The sequence below is a fragment of the Columba livia genome, chromosome 4 (assembly GCF_036013475.1).
Source record: "Columba livia isolate bColLiv1 breed racing homer chromosome 4, bColLiv1.pat.W.v2, whole genome shotgun sequence".
Classification (NCBI taxonomy): Eukaryota; Metazoa; Chordata; class Aves; order Columbiformes; family Columbidae; genus Columba; species Columba livia.
The window spans coordinates 2,554,081-2,571,532 of NC_088605.1; the positions used below are offsets into that span (position 1 = coordinate 2,554,081).

Below are 17,452 nucleotides of genomic sequence, written 5' to 3' on the forward strand. Positions count from 1 at the left end.
GATAACACTGAAGTCCTTGTATCTTTTGTGACATTAAGTATTTATCCCACCCAATCTGTCAATATTTATTCCGATATTCACAGTAACACACATATAAATTCATTCCTATCGGTACATTTATTGTAGAACCTAAGGTAATTATTAACACAATATTAACACGATACACATGTTTTTCTAACCATTAAACACAACCCACTAAAGCCAGAGGTTAATGGTCCCAACTACAAAAGATCTTCCATTGATTTACAATGGATCAAATTATAAAATGAGCCATCTGGGAGCAAAGGCTAAAAAGCTGCTTCTTGACTTCCTTCGAGTCTCTTCTTACCACACGTTTTAACATCACACGCAACTATTTCTAATCTTTATCTGAGTCAAAAAGCCCCGAATACAAATACAGAAGAGAATTTGTCATCTTGGGATGCTCAGGGCACCACATGCGGATCCCCCGAGGCCAAAAATTAACTAAATCAGGGAGAAATCATCACCACCCTTTAATTGTTCCTTTCTCAAATGTGATTGTATTTCAAACGCGCCAAACTCTTCATATGTAGGAAAATATCTCTATTCCTTCCCTAATAGCATCTATAAAAATATTTTGTAGATTCTTGGCATTCTATGATGAGCAGTCTGTCTATCTCGATGTTTAAATTGACAACATCTGCCCTGAAAAAAAACGCACAAGTAGTAGAAAAAAACCTTGTTTTCCATTATTTCAGCTTCCTCATCTCCTGCCCGGTGCTTCCTCCACCTTTTGACTTCTGGAAATACGGGTGACCTGGTTTTGTTAAAAACAAGACCGGTTCTTTTTAGCGATTTTTCTTTCAGCTCAGTCCTTCTAGGTGGCTGCACTTTTCTGAATTTTAGCCTGCATATTTTTCCTCTGATGCTGCACTCGGCGCTGATAAGAGACCAACGGGATGCTGAAGAAGCTCATGTGTAGATTTATTACTATGGTAGCCAAGAAAGACTGACAAGTTTTCCCACATTCCGTTGTGAGGGGACGTGTTTGAGGAGGGGTGGATGGTGAAGCCACACCTGGAGTGTTGTGTTCAGTTCTGGGCCCCTCAGCTCAGGAAAGAGATTGAAGTGCTGGAGCGGGTCCAGAGAAGAGCAACAAGACTGGTGAAGGGACTGGAACACAAGAACCATGGGGAGAGGCTGAGGGAGCTGGGCTTGTTTAGTCTGGAGAAGAGGAGGCTTAGAGCTGAGCTCAGCACTCTCTAGAACTACCTGAAGGGCAGTTCTAGCCAGGTGGGGATTGGGCTCTTCTCCAGGCATCAGCAATAGGACAAGGGGCCATGGGCTTCAACTCTGCCAGGGGAAATTGAGGCTGGAGATGAGAAAGCAATTCTGTGCAGAGAGAGTGGTCAGGCATTGGAATGGCTGCCCAGGGAGGTGCTGGACTCACCGGCCCTGGAGGTTTTGAAACTGAGATTGGCCATGGCACTTAGTGCCATGATCTAGTCAATGGACTGGAGTTGGACCAAGGGTTGGACTTGATGATCTCTGAGGTCTTTTCCAATCCAGTCCATTCTGTGAACAGGTGACTAGAACTGTCCAGTGGAAGTATTCCATCCCATCATCGTCATACCCCTATATAAGAGGGTGATCACAGGGTCACTCTCTCTTCGCCCCTGGCCAGCATCTGAGAGGCCCCTGTCTGTCTGTCTGTGATCCTCAGGCCCTGCATCCCGCACCCAGGTTCCGCTTTGCTGTGCAGTCCCGCCCGGGACTTCAGGGCCTGAGCTGCAGCTGCTGGAGCCGCCAGCCCCGCACCCCCAGCTCTGCTGCGGAGTGACGCAGCTCCACATCCAGCACTTGACATCGGCTTTGTATAGTTTGTATATATATTCTCTGTTTATTAGTAGCATTAGTAAAACCCTTTGAAACTCCCCAACGTGAAGTCTAAGTCTCTCTTCCTTTCCTCTTACCTTTCCAATAATCTTTCTGATCTAAATGAAAGGGTGGCAGGAGGTAAAGGGGATAACAAGGAGCGTCTGCCACGGTTTATTGCCGCCTTGCCTTAAACCTTGACAACGGGAAGTTCACACCCTCACATTTGACAGTTCCCTTGAAATTAATTTCCCCATCTCTTATTTTGCAACAATGATTCTCATCAGCTTCCAAAAGCTCCTGGAGCAACTGCAGCGACTCAAACTGCCCAACTATCCTGACCGCCCTGCCCACAACTCAGCTCCTAAAGAATCCAACGTGAACAAAAAGATCCGCTAAAACTGTTTGATCACCTTTTAAATTCCTGGACTATTTCACCCCAGTTTGAAAACAATAGTCCAAAGCACCAGAAAACTTTTGCATCTTGCAAATAAAAATAAAGGATAAAAATAATGAACTATAAAACATCCTCAGACACATGGTGTGAATTTTGGGGTTGTCCTGTGCAGGGACAGGAGTTGGACTCGATCCTTGTGGGTCCCTTCCATGATTCCATGATTTTTAGAGTTATCAATGCCTGCTGTGGGATATATGTAGATGATACTTGAGAATAAAACACTCATGTAAACCCTAATTGGGATTTGATAATGTAATGTTAAATTACATGGCTCCATATATGAATAAAAGAGATACAGAAAGGAGAGGAAAAATAAGTTAATCACATGAAATTACGGAACAATTAATTTGAAGGGTAGGAATGATGAATAATGAAACAAGTACCTCTCCATCTGAAAAAAAAGTGGAGATTCCATCATCTCAATTGAAAGCCATGACCATCTGCCATTTAGTTTAATAATAACCAAGACCTAATTCTGTTTAACACTTCATACAAGGCAGACCACCGTGCAGGACAGAAACGCAGACACGAAGATCCAGGTCCTTGTAACCTTTACACAGGGGATTTTCAGGATAACCCATGCACAGAATTTGATGACTTTTACTGACAAACACAAGACTCCACAGACGGATTACTCACGCGGACAGCTGCTCATGGTGTACCACTCCATGCACTGCCCGTAGGGGAAGGAGGCCACGTAGGCGTTGGAGTCCACGCACTGCTTCATGTTGCTGCACCACATGCACTCGGAGCTGCCGCTCGTGCACTCCCCGCACAGCGTCCGCAGGGCACAGGGCGTCCGGCACTGCTTGGCACTGTGGTTGGCTGCGGGAGGGAGGAGAAAACTCAGTTTTCTGCCCAAATATACAGGCAACGAGTCCCGAGACGGAAAAACAGAAGTGGACGTGAGCATGAGCCAGCACTGGGCCCTTGTGGCCAGGAAGGCCAATGGTACCTGGGGTGGGTTAGAAGGGGGTGGTCAGTAGGTCAGAGAGGTTCTCCTGCCCCTCTGCTCTGCCCTGGGGAGACCACAGCTGGAATATTGTGTCTAGTTGTGGCCCCTCAGTTCCAGCAGGACAGGGAACTGCTGGAGAGAGTCCAGCGCAGCCACCAAGATGCTGAAGGTAGTGGAGCATCTCCCGTGTGAGGAAAGGCTGAGGGAGCTGGGGCTCTGGAGCTGGACAAGAGGAGACTGAGGGGGGACTCGTTCATGGGGATCAATATGGAAAGGGGAAGTGTCAGGAGGATGGAGCCAGGCTCTTCTGGGTGACAACCAGTGACAGGACAAGGGGCAATGGGTGCAAACTGGAACACAGGAGGTTCCACTTAAACTTGAGAAGAAACTTGTTCCTGGTGAGGGTGGCAGAGACTGGCCCAGGCTGCCCAGGGGGTTGTGGAGTCTCCTTCTCTGCAGACATTCCAACCCGCCTGGACACCTTCCTGTGTAACCTCATCTGGGTGTTCCTGCTCCATGGGGAGATTGCACTGGATGAGCTTTACAGGTCCCTTCCAATCCCTGACACTCTGGGATTCTGTGACAAAAAGCCCTGAAAGCTTGGTCTCACCAAGTTGAATTGCAGTGCAGTATTGCGGGATGGAGCTGTATGTATATTAAGAGAAATGCAGTACATGCTATAAAAATATTTCTCCTATTACATAACCTTCATGGCTGCCAATGTTTTTTAAGATGTCCACCTTAAAAACAATTGAAATGGCCAGACTCCTTAGCAGGGGACAGTTTTTTTTTCAGCAGGGCCTGTTGTGATAGGACAAGGGGTGATGGTTTTAAACTAAAGGAGGGAGATTCAGGCTGGACATGAGGAAGGAATTGTTGTCCCTGAGGGTGGTGAGAGCCTGGCTCAGGTTGGCCAGAGAGGTGGTGGATGAACCATCCCTGGAGACATCCCAGGCCAGGCTGGACGGGGCTCTGAGCAACCTGAGCTGGTGAAGATGTCCCTGTCATGGCAGGGGGGGCACTGGGGGAGCTGGGAAGGTCCCTTAATTCCAAACTATTCTCTGATTCTATGAAAGTGGTTTTTATCTCTCTGCAGGTCTGTTGATGTGTTCCTCAGTTATTCTGGCTAGTACCAGCACTGGTGTGGCCAGCAGGGCCAGGGCAGTGACCATCCCTGTGCTGGGCACTGGGGAGGCCAAACCTCGAATCCTGGGGCCAGTTTTGGGCCCCTCACACCAAGAAAGGCCTTGAGGTGCTGGAGTGAGTTGAGAGAAGGGAACGGAGCTGGTGAGGGGCTGGAGCACAAGTGTGATGGAGCGGCTGAGGGACCTGGGGGGTTCAGCTGGAGAACAGGAGCTGAGGGGAGACCTTCTGATCTCTGAACTGCCTGAAAGGAGCTTGGAGCCAGGGGGGTCGGGCTCTGCTCCCCAGGAACAAGCGCCAGAAGCAGAGGAAACGGCCTCAAGTTGCGCCAGGGGAGGTTGAGGTTGGATCTGGGGAACAATTTCTTCCCCAAAGGGCTGTGGGGCATTGGAACAGGCTGCCCAGGGCAGTGCTGGAGTCACCATCCCTGGAGGGTTGGACAGACGGACATGAGGTTCTCAGGACATGGGGCAGTGCCAGGGGTGGGTTATGGTTGGACTCAATGCTCTTCAGGCCCTTTTCCAACCCAAACGATTCTATGATTCTATTCCCCCAAACCAAGTGTTGTGAAAAAAACCATATTTTGTGTGAGCACATCACGACGTGTTTTAAGTTATTTGATCAGTTTCACACATAAAATGAGTATTGAAACAGAACTAACTCAGGAGTTTGGGGTGTGAGCCAATGCTTTATCACCTGTTTCAAGTGACTGTTCTCATACTATTAAATAAAACAAGTTAAATCTTAAACCAATTCTAAGTGCAGCAAGTTAAAATATACACAATTTTGAGTTCAGGTTCCACATTAATGATCTGCATCCTGCACTTGCACAAAGATTGATTTAAAGTGGTGTGGCTTCCATTGAAATTTTATGTAACCAGCCATCTTTCTGAAAACTTCCCGTGGCACTAATTGGCATTCAGAAATAATCAGTTATAATGAAGAGTTAACAGACCAAGACGTTTTAAAAGAGATGCAGTTCCAACAAAGCTACAAGAGTTCTCCCAAAAGCAAATAGCTTCTTTTTGGAAGTTATCATATGTCCAAAGCGTCTTGCCCAATTAGTTTCAGGCTTTGATAAAATCCTCCTCTGGCTATGGAGCAGAGGAGGGGAGAAATGGGAGTTCAATTGGAAAGCAGCTTTCATTATTTTATGTTTTTGTTTTAATTAGGGGATTGCTCCATACCATAATTAACCTAACTGTCACATTCAGGTATGCAACTTAGAGAAAAAATAATTAAACTATAATGCACTTCAAGCATTTTACACTTAACAGCATCAATGAGAAGCTACTTTTAAAATCTCTAATCCCTGTGTGAAATAACTGCAGGTGATGCTTTTTCAGGACCATTTTTCTTGGGCAAAGGCGTGATGTGGCTACTTTTAAATGTGATGAACGGGATGTTCTCCACTCCCTGGGATAATTCAATAATTTTCAGCCAACACACCCCTCTTGAGCCCCAGAAGTTGTAGATATCATCACCTGGCCTCTCGCAGACGCTGCCGTTCACCTCGTTGATGCAGGTCGCTGCCTTAAGTCCCTGTTGGGAAGGTTCGGCTAAATAGCCGCAAAACCCGGCGTCGCTGGGTTCTTCGGGGAGCCACTGCAGCAGGGTGTTGGTGAAGGGGGACATGTCTTCCCAGCACCAATACGACACGTTGATTTTCCTCAGTCCAACCCACGGGGTCAAAGTTTTGGGCTAGAAATAAAGGAAAACGGTAGGTTTAATATTTAGTTTGGTTACCGGAAGTATTAAGAGAAAATACACATCTCCATATAGCGCTCGTAACAACTTTGCCAGGTTAGGTGTTGCAAAAATGTAATAAGGGGAACATTTGTTTCTCAGTGCTATCAGAAACAGAGAAATCCTTCCGGAAATAGCAATTATCTATCATTTTTCTTTCAAACCGCATTTCTAGTTACCTAAACTAGGAGAACAAATCAAGCATTCACGCTGGCTGACTACGAAATTAAGTTGTTCTTTAGATTTTTGTCACTCCTATAAATGGCTAGACACAAGGAAAAAGTGCTCTGGAAAACTAGAATATAGAATAGAATTTATATGATAAAATGAACCTGGAGCCTGGCTAGAAACCTCTGCTGTTTAACAGCGTGTATGTATGGAGAGGTGGAGAGACAGGACAGGTCACATCTAAATGAGTGTTGCTGGCAATAAAATCCTCAATATGAAGAGCCCACAACACAAGTGTTTCTACTGGCAATTTATTTTTTGGCACACTTTTATTTTGATGAGAGGTACTTAAACGGTATTATACAGAATCACACAGAATTGACTGGGTTGGAAAAGACCTCAGAGATCATCCAGTCCAACCCTTGGTCCAACTCCAGTCCATTGACTAGATCATGGCACTAAGTGCCATGGCCAATCTCAGTTTAAAAACCTCCAGGGCCGGTGAGTCCAGCACCTCCCTGGGCAGCCATTCCAATGCCTGACCACTCTCTCTGCAAAGAATTGCTTTCTCATCTCCAGCCTCAATTTCCCCTGGCAGAGTTGAAGCCCATGCCCCCTTGTCCTATTGCTGATGCCTGGGAGAAGAGACCAATCCCCACCTGGCTAGAACTGCCCTTCAGGTAGTTCTAGAGAGTGCTGAGCTCAGCTCTAAGCCTCCTCTTCTCCAGACTAAACAAGCCCAGCTCCCTCAGCCTCTCCCCATAGTTCTTGTGTTCCAGTCCCTTCCCCAGTCTTGTTGCTCTTCTCTGGACCCGCTCCAGCACTTCAATCTCTTTCCTGAGCTGAGGGGCCCAGAACTGAACACAATACTCCAGGTGTGGCCTCCCCAGTGCAGAGCACAGGGGAAGGATCACTGCCCTTGTCCTGCTGACCACGCTGGTTTGGATACAGGACAGGACACCATTGGCCTTCTTGGCCACCTGGGCACACTGTTGGCTCATGTTGACCTTCTGTCCATTAGCACCCCCAGGTCCCTTTCTGCCTGACTGCTCTCCAGCCACTCTGTGCCCAGCCTGGAGCGCTGCAGGGGGTTGTTGTGGCCAAAGTGCAGGACCCGGCACTTGGCCTTGTTGAACTTCATCCCATTGGGAATCAGCCAACTGGTACAATATGTTATTTTACAGTTAAGATATTTTCTCCAAAGCTTGACGCCATACATCTTCCCTTCCTGCTATATATAACCATCACCTCCTTTAAACTGATCCGCCACACTCCTAAACCTGAGCTGCAACCTCTAACAGCAACAGGGTTACACAGCGCTATGTGCCAACGCCAACAGATTTTCTTCGTATTACAAAACATCTATACACTACTTACTTAAAAAATAAATGAGTAACTGCAAAGTACAGGCTCCTCCAGCACAGCTGCAGCGTATCACGGAGTGGCAAAAGTTCAAGGAGCAGACACAGGCTGGGCGTTAGCAAAGGTATTTTCCCCACATTACAAGCACTCACTACTAATATCCACTAAAAAGGGCTAAGAGTCTCTTTAGGTTCCTAAGGCTCACTTTTAAAATGATACCGTAGATGAAAATAAGCCTGGGAATGATCAGTTTTTTCCTCCCTGGTGTAAGGGTTCAAGCGACCATCTTGAGGGTCTCTCGTAACCAAAAGGATTCTATGATTCTGTGGTTGCCACGTGTCTTTAGGAATTTATGTTCTACTTAACAACTGGGACACCCAGAAACACCCGGAGCTGTTTGAAACATGTACTTTTACAATATCCCAGGCTTGCCTTCCCCTCTTCACAAAAGACTTAACAAAGAACCTCGCTTGAATTACACCTTTTCTTAGCTTAATTGTCTCCCCTCTAAAACCCTGTAATTATTGAAATGATGCTTAAATTTTACAAAGCGACTCAAAGCAGGGAATGCTCTTGTTTAAGCAAGGGAATATTTAGTATTGAATAACGTTCTCCTGTGAAAAGGAGCAATCCTATTGCCTGCAGTCTCATTTTCTCCTATATGAAACCTGCCCACAGTGGCCTCTGGGACCCAAGAGGGGTCAATGAAACCATCAGGCCATCAAACCCCAGTATCTTCGCAGCATCGTTCTTCGTTGGGGCTTTAGCTCCACCTACACAAACCGGCCCTGAAAACCTCCAGAGACTGGAAAAAACAAATACATTTATTTTATTGACGCGTGAAGAGGGACAGATTCCAATTCACTCCTCGTTGTCTCCGACAGAAAAGCACCTGCCACTAAATCAAACATAAAGAACTCCAAATAAGCCAAGCAGCTCTATGGAGTAAGAAGTCGACGTTTTAACCAGCCGCTATTCTGAGAGAAATGAATAACTTTAAATGCTTTACATTAAACACCTCCGGCGCCCCAAAGGGACCCCTATTTATAAAATATTGTGTACAAGTCACAAGAGGACTCCTGCTGCACTCACGTACCCCACAAGAGAAACGCACGTGCCATTTCATTACAGAAAGCGATACCTTTGAGGCACCGTGTATGTTTGTATTTATCTTTCCCATTTACATTCTCTACAATTGCGCTTCAAAAGCACCCATAGGGTATGTTGAATTTCAAAAGAAAAAGCAGTCTTTTTCAGTTAAGAGGCATGTCTATGCTGTACCGAGCCTACAGTTGCACAGCAAGGACTTTTCCACAGTCAGGGTTTAATTACTCGGGGGATATAAAAGCAAAGCACTCACCGCAGACTGCATCTTCTCCAGCTCCTTGACAACAAATTCTACCTTCTTCTGGGTCGTGAGGGAAGCCAGCAAAGCCCCATTCGACCTGCAGGAGAGCTTGGCATGATCATAGTTCTCCTTCGCGTTGGTGATTTTCAAGCAGGAGTTGCCAACCAAGTGCCAGTTCGTCCCGCAAATGTTTTCTGTGGAGGGAAAAGACATTTAAATCAGAGATCGTAGAATCGCAAGATCATTTTGGTAGGAAGAGACCCTCAAGATCATCGAGCCCAACCACTAACCTAACACTGTCACTAAACCATGTTCCTAAGAACCTCATCTAAATGCCTTTTAAACCCCTCCAGGGACGGTGATTCCACCACTGCCCTGGGCAGCCTGTTCCAATGCCCCACAACCCTTTGGGGAAGGAATTGTTCCCCAGATCCAACCCCAACCTCCCCTGGCGCAACTTGAGGCCGTTTCCTCTTGTCCTATCACTTGCTACTTGGGAGAAGAGACCAACTCCCTCCATGCCCCAACCTCCTTTCAGGTACTTGTAGATGCAAGTGACCTTCACAATATTCCAAGTAGTGCAAGAGCTTTTCCACCAAAATAAATCCTACCGCCTCATCACAAACCAGCACGACTTACTGACATGCTCAGAAGTCTCTATCTATAAAAATACTGGAGGAGAAAGAAAGCTGATTAAGGGAGATGAAGCGCGACGTTACCCTTTAGTTACCTGCAGCAGGTAGTCAAAGCACTTCTTACAATGTCATATATTAAATCATTGTAGAAGAAAGAGTAAAAGAAAGCAAATGAGTGGAGGATGAGTCAGGAGGATGGAGCCAGGCTCTTCTCAGTGACAACCAATGACAGGACAAGGGGCAATGGGTGCAAACTGGAACACAACAGGTTCCACTTAAATTTGAGAAGAAACTTGTTGGGGGTGAGGGTGGCAGAGCCTGGCCCAGGCTGCCCAGGGAGGTTGTGGAGTCTCCTTCTGTGCAGACATTCCAACCCGCCTGGACACCTTCCTGTGTAACCTCATCTGGGTGTTCCTGCTCCATGGGGGATTGCACTGGGTGAGCTTTCCAGGGCCCTCCAACCCCTGACACTCTGGGATTCTGTGTGAGTGTTTTGCTGATGGCTTAAAGCCGCTTACACAGTTGTGGTTGTTGGGATACCTTCAACAGCAGAGGGTTGCTGCGCTAATCTTGTCCACAGCACCCAATTTCCAGGATTAATCTCCGTTTCCTTTCATCACAGCCTTGCCCACTACTGAAAATCTCCTCCTACTTCATTGAAATTATTTCCCCACTCATAACCAGCCTTACAAAAAAACCCAACGGACATGTTCAGCATGAAGTTCTGCAGAGCCAATCTCAAACTCCAGCATCTTGGTTTAGATTTAATCCAACAGATTGAGAAACTCTCGAGTTTTTTCAGATGGGCTTTTTACATGTATGATCAATTCACCCCATTCTTCTCTACACCAAATTAAACTGACCAAGCTCTTTAGCTGCCTCATTAAAAGATGTTTTAGTCGCTCGCGTGGTTCTTCTCTGAAGACTTTTTCCCTCTTCCAGACTAGTGAACACCAGACCCAGACAACCCAGACCTATCAGAGCGACTAGGGGAAGGTTTTCCAAAGCAAGTTAAAGCTTCTGTCTCTGTTTTCTTCCCTTTCTCTCTATTGTATTAACTGCAAATGTCAATCAAGATGCTATAATTTCTGTCCCAAGCACTGGGAAAAAAAGAAACACCACATGACTACAGGGGGACTAACAATCAACTCCTATGAGCTCCCACTGGAAACACTCTAATAAGAGAATTTTCCTTATACACTTCAGTGTTATTTGCCTAATTCGTCCAGCATGTGCCATTACGCCTTTGCACAATTCTAGTTTCTAAAATTAAATAGCATGCATTATTAAATCTAATATCTTGCAGAAGCCTATTATATCAACAGCACTGCTTCTATCGAATGAAAAGAGAGAGATGATATACAGCCTAATAATTATACAAATGATAACGCTCCTCTTCAGACAACTGGGGCTGAAAAATATTCCATCAGACTCTCTGAATTTACTAGAAATAAAGTTACATGTCAAAGCTGGTGTGATTAAACAATGTTATTCACTCCAGCTTTGCACTAAAAGATCATGGAAAATAAGATAATATCTAAAAAAAAGGCAATTTTTGGATTTTTGGACTGGGTGAATTTGGTACAATTTTCAGACTGGCTGAATTAGGGGTTTTTCTTACACAAATACAACCAATACTGACCTGGCAAAGCGATGCACTCCTGATTCCGAGGTTCCCACTGGCAGTTTTGATCCATGGCACAGCTTTTACAACTTGTCTTTTTGTTACAGTAATAGGCGGGGTTATCCTTCGGACAATTGTCATACGTAGTAATAGGAACCTAAAATAAAGAGCAGAGATGAGGCTTTTTCTCATCCAACTAATGGTGGTTTAGAGCAGGTGTAATTATTACCACACTAAAATTTACAGTTCAGACCTATGAACCAACTATATATTGCAAAGCTGTGACACTGGACATGACCTGTTCTGCGTGTTCAAGATATTCCCTCAGGCCACCATCTGACACCTTTTCCTTACTAGAGCTTACTGTACTTAAAAAGGGTAGATAAGAAAGATGGGGACAGACTTTTGAGCAGGGCCTGTTGTGATAGGACAAGGGGTGATGGTTTTAAACTCAAGGAGGGAGATTCAGGCTGGACACAAGGAAGATATTGTTGACCCTGAAGGTGGTAAGAGCCTGGCCCAGGTTGGGCAGAGAGGTGGTGGATGAACCATCCCTGGAGACATCCCAGGCCAGGCTGGATGGGGCTCTGAGCAACCTGAGCTGGTGGAGATGTCCCTGTCATGGCAGGGGGGGCACTGGGGGAGCTGGGGAGGGCCCTCCAACACAAACTGTTCTGTGATTATATTATTCTCTTCCCCTGGCCTTGGTCATCCTCTTCACTTAACTGGAGAATCACCATCACCAATGGCATCCTGGGGTGGATTAGAAGGGGGTGGTCAGTAGGTCAGAGAGGTTCTCCTGCCCCTCTGCTCTGCCCTGGGGAGACCACACCTGGAATATTGTGTCCAGTTGTGGCCCCTCAGTTCCAGCAGGACAGGGAACTGCTGGAGAGAGTCCAGCGCAGCCACCAAGATGCTGAAGGGAGTGGAGCATCTCCCGTGTGAGGAAAGGCTGAGGGAGCTGGGGCTCTGGAGCTGGACAAGAGGACACTGAGGGGGGACTCATTCCTGGGGATCAATATGGAAAGGGGGAGTGTCAGGAGGATGGAGCCAGGCTCTTCTCGGTGACAACCAATGATAGGACAAGGGGTAATGGGTTCAAACTGGAACACAAAAGGTTCCACTTAAATGTGAGAAGAAACTTGTTCCTGGTGAGGGTGGCAGAGCCTGGCCCAGGCTGCCCAGGGAGGTTGTGGAGTCTCCTTCTGTGCAGACATTCCAACCCGCCTGGACACCTTCCTGTGTAACCTCATCTGGGTGTTCCTGCTCCATGGGGGGATTGCACTGGATGAGCTTTACAGGTCTCTTCAGACCCCTCACATTCTGGGATTTTGTGATAAAAAGCCCTTGGACCAAGTCAAAAAAACCAAATTCGAGCACATTAGCAGCTCAGAGTTACACAAACACCAGAAATAATGCAACAACAGGGGTCATAACAGCGACTGATGGAGTCATACGGACATTAGGTATTCTAAAGGCTAAATTTAAACTACAAAAGTAGTAGAGAGTCTTTACCTGTTCCTCCGTGCAGTTGTTCTGCATTGAGATACACTGGTTAGTGCACCACTGACAGTTGTTTGTGTTGGCTGTACAGCTATAGCAGTCTGTAATCTGATCACATTTTTCATTGTCTACAGCTATTAAAGAAAAAAACCTGCATGACCAAAAACAGGCATTTCCTGACAGAGCTCTAAGAACTTGATTATATATAGCAAAAGATATAACCAAACAGCAGTGCCTGGAGATTTTCCGTTATCGACTACTTAGTAAATCAGATACTTTCGTGCGATTGAAGTGATAGAAAATCGCATTCATTTGCAGCATCACTCATCTTTAGTGCCCAAGGAGCCATAAAACACACCACCAGAAAATGCGCCAAGACACGGAAGCGCATGAACTAAGACCGGGTGTGAATGTTCAGTCCACGCCCGTGCAAACGAGACCCAAGGACATTTCACATCTCCCACCACCGGCCCATTTTGCTCCTGCCTTTCAATGACACGCAGCATTTTCATGCAAAGCTTGAACTTTCTCCTTCATCTTTCCAATTGCTTATGGCCTGTGTTTTGCGAAAATTTATTGTACATTGAGAACCCATCAAAGCAATGTCACTTCACATCAATTTCTTTTAAATAATTAAAGGCTGCCATCTATTACAGAATCAAGGTTAGCATAAATTCAATGCGCTGGGATAAAGCATTGAAAAGTTGTTTAAGGATTATCATACGTCCCTATACATATAATACTGTAGAAGGAGAAATTAAATAGCTTTTTTTAAAGCACTTTTCCTGCTGTGTGTCTTGAAGAACAAAGTATAACAAGGCAGGACACAGACCCCCCTCCCTTGCCCCATGGTGTGAATTGCTGGCTCTCAAAAGGTCAATTTTTGGAGGAAACATCTACAGAGCAATGGTCCAGGCCTGATTCCCCACTGGTGACGTCTGCGTGAGATAGGAAAGTACGTATAAGCAGTAAAATATGAAATAAAAACATCTAATGAGCAAGTAGCTTCAGGAGGAGCGAGAGATGGAAACATCTCCAAGCCACTTGGTCAGAGGAAGGTCTCCCAGGGCATGTATGGAAGGAGAATTACAGCCCCATCCCCACCTTAAATTCTATCTGATCACAACACACAACTAACACGAGGCGGAATATGGAAAAGACAACGACCCTATGCGCCTTTTGGAAAGGGAAACGGGGAGAACGCGACACGTACCTGGCCTGGGAGGACAGTCTTCAAAGACTTTTTGCTGCTGCTCCAGCGTTGCCATCTCCCAGGGGACACAGCGGGACGGGGGGGATGCCCACACGCACCTGAGCCCGGGACCCGCTCGCAAACACGACGTTTCGTTGTCAAAAGCTTCGCATCTCTCGGGCGTATACTTGAGTATGTCGCTCAGGAGGAGGCTGTTGAAGCCTCCAAATATATACATGGTGCTAGAAAAACAAAAAGCATAATAAAAAGATACAGATTTGCGTTGGCGTTTCCAGACCATGCGCTGCTGGGAGTTGATGTGATTCAAGGCGCGAGCAAGGCGGTTGAGGAAGTTCCAGCACGTATAAATCCATATAAATAGCTTTTAGTCTCAGAAGGCGCTAAAGAAAAGGTCAGTCAAGCTCTACGGCTTCAGAATCGCAACGCGTGGGTGTTGAGATAGAGCCTAAATTTTGGGACATGGGTTATAGTGTCAGGGGTGGGTTAATGGTTGGACTCAATGGTCTTGAGGGTCTTTTCCAACCAAAATGATTCTGTGATTGTACCCGAGGTCACGAACCGACTTTCCCCTTCAGCCACAACTCTGGGTGACACCTGATTGACGTGACTGTAGGTGAAAAGCTGCAGAAACGTGGGGTCCTTCTGGAAAGAACAGCGGCAAGAAGAGGCGAAAAGTCGGGGAGATGGATTCACACCATGAAACCGGCGTTCGGAAAGCGTGACAAAACAATTCAGTGTTGTCACATCTCCCTACAGCTACTGTTAGAAACTGAGCAGAGTCATTGTGTCAACTAAAAATCAAACCAAAACCACAAAACAAAATAATATTTAGGGGGCTGGGAAATGGTCTTTTTAATAACGTTCATTATCAGCACAACCGCTTCAGGCAAAACATCACATTTCATTAGCTACACCAAAATGCCACCCAAGGAAACCTGTGCACCCATGTTCGTAGATGTACGTTTAAAAAGACAATGTAGAAGAGTCAATGAAACAGAATGAAAGTTTTAGCTGAATAATAAGTGGTTTTAATGTGATTTTCAGCTTATTTTAGGAAAGAACTCAAGCACAGGTCTAATTGTTCTTCATGGGAGCAAACACAAGGCTGGTATTCAGTATATACTGAAATAAATAGGTTGTGAGTGATATTTTAGAGACAAAAAGAATACCGAGAAGCACACTTTCGTTTTAAAGGCCATGACACTTCTCTGCCTGGTTTAAACTGAGCTTTCAATAATGTTACTGATTTACAAGAAGTATCCTTAAAGGATAAAGGATCCAGAATGAAAGACTCTTAAGAAATATCATTTATCAAACTGGGTTCCATAAACTCAAATACAATAACAGATGTTAAGCTGAGAGCGCAGATATTATACTGATACAACGCTTAACAGCAGAAATATCACCTATGATTTCATCTAAAAACTGCACATCATATGAATGGCAAGGAAGAGCCAAACAGGATAAGCTACGAAAACTGAAACGTGGCCAAGTTTAGAAATCATGAGGGGAAAAGCACAATTTGGAGATAAAAGTTGTCAGCGTGGCTAAATAAGAAATAGAAATATGAAATAAATGAAATCGCAACATTGTGAAATAGATAAGAAATAGAACTAGAAATAAGAAAAAGGAATAAAATATGAAAAAATGGAATTTTTGAAAGTGAGCTGAGACAGTTTAGTCCAGTGAAGAAGTGAGGCTGAAAGGTTCCAGTATAGGTTGGGGAAACACCTGTTAGAGAGCAGTGCAGGGGAAAGGGACCTGGGGGTCCTGGGGACAGCAGGGTGACCATGAGCCAGCACTGGGCCCTTGTGGCCAGGAAGCCAATGGTACCTGGGGTGGGTTAGAAGGGGGTGGTCAGTAGGTCAGAGAGGTTCTCCTGCCCCTCTGCTCTGCCCTGGGGAGACCACACCTGGAATATTGTGTCCAGCTGTGGCCCCTCAGTTCCAGCAGGACAGGGAACTGCTGCAGAGAGTCCAGCGCAGCCACCAAGATGCTGAAGGGAGTGGAGCATCTCCCGTGTGAGGAAAGGCTGAGGGAGCTGGGGCTCTGGAGCTGGACAGGAGGAGACTGAGGGGTGACTCATTCATGGGGATCAATATGGAAAGGGGGAGTGTCAGGAGGATGGAGCCAGGCTCTTCTCGGTGACAACCAGTGACAGGACAAGGGGTAATGGGTTCAAACTGGAACACAGGAGGTTCCACTTAAATTTGAGAAGAAACTCCTTCTCAGTGAGGGTGGCAGAGCCTGGCCCAGGCTGCCCAGGGAGGTTGTGGAGTCTCCTTCTCTGCAGACATTCCAACCCGCCTGGACACCTTCCTGTGTAACCTCATCTGGGTGTTCCTGCTCCATGGGGGGATTGCACTGGATGAGCTTTCCAGGTCCCTCCAACCCCTGACATTCTGGGATCCTGTGAAACAGGTGACACCGAAGACATCACGAGAGGAAAAATCTGAAACTTTGAGAAGTCTGCAACAGATCCTCAACCCTCTGGTCTGTGTGACTGATCTACACGTGTACATTTATTAAAGTAATAAAAATGCCAACAGCCCGCAGCTTGTTCACGGCTTTACCTGTTATAGAGCACGGCAGAATGTCCAAACCTGTTCACGTCGTGCTGGAGACCCGGGCGGGGGAGAACAGACCATCGATCACAAGCTGCAATTAAGGAAATATCACGTTTAATTAATGACATGACTTAAGTAGCACGTTTCTTCCTACAAGATCCCTAAGTAGTTTAATAACCATAGAGAGAATGTTCCGCCCAACACCAAAACCTCTCGAGTTCACAATGTGCTGTATTTTCTCTTTTTTGCAAGACTTAATCTTCTTGGCGTGAATAAGAAAGCGATGGAAGGATGGAACGGTTCGGCTCGATCATCTAAACATTGCACCATAAAAAGGAAATGTCAGTGTATTGTCTTGAAGGGGTTGTGAGTTTTTGGCAATCACCTGAAATTAAAGAGCGGTGGCTTGAGTTGCCTTTTCTCCTTTATAGTGGAATTTTTCATCGCGTAAGGAGTTCAGTTTTTATCTATTTATATGTGAATTATTTGCAGTTTTGCCCCAAACCAGAATCACCGAGAACAGAGACTTATCTTTTATTTTCTTTTCCCCCGTTGCAATTATCTTCCTAGAGGGTAGATATCCATGGTTTTAAAAACTCGTCGTAGCTTAAGGATTTGTGGTTGTTTTTCCTCTTTTAATATAATGTGAGATTATTCCATCTTCTTTTTTTTTCTATTAGCATAACGTTTAAGTTCTGCTTCATTTTTTACTCGGTTTCTCAGGTAATTTCTTCCTTTAGGCAGCATGAAAATAAATCAAACCACCTGAGAAACATGGAACCCACTGAGCAACCAAAGCAACGAAAGCAGAACAAGTCGGTTCAGTTCCTATCACTTGAACTTTGATGGGATCACCTTGGGGCTGAGGCCCCACGGGCACTTCATGTGCAATTTA

General features: G+C 45.7%; 1 protein-coding gene across 1 annotated transcript in view; it reads right to left on the reverse strand.

Annotated features, from left to right (window-relative positions):
- Window positions 1-17,452, reverse strand: part of ATRN (attractin) — a 176,089-nt gene that overhangs the window by 86,660 nt on the left and 71,977 nt on the right. Inside the window, exons 11-17 of the mRNA XM_065060197.1 lie at window positions 16,564-16,648; window positions 13,991-14,211; window positions 12,790-12,911; window positions 11,293-11,431; window positions 9,028-9,209; window positions 5,876-6,092; window positions 2,933-3,118 (exon numbers count right to left, since the gene is read on the reverse strand). Of these exons, the coding sequence (XP_064916269.1) occupies window positions 2,933-3,118; window positions 5,876-6,092; window positions 9,028-9,209; window positions 11,293-11,431; window positions 12,790-12,911; window positions 13,991-14,211; window positions 16,564-16,648 (1,152 nt within the window). The remainder of the gene's footprint in view (window positions 1-2,932; window positions 3,119-5,875; window positions 6,093-9,027; window positions 9,210-11,292; window positions 11,432-12,789; window positions 12,912-13,990; window positions 14,212-16,563; window positions 16,649-17,452) is intronic.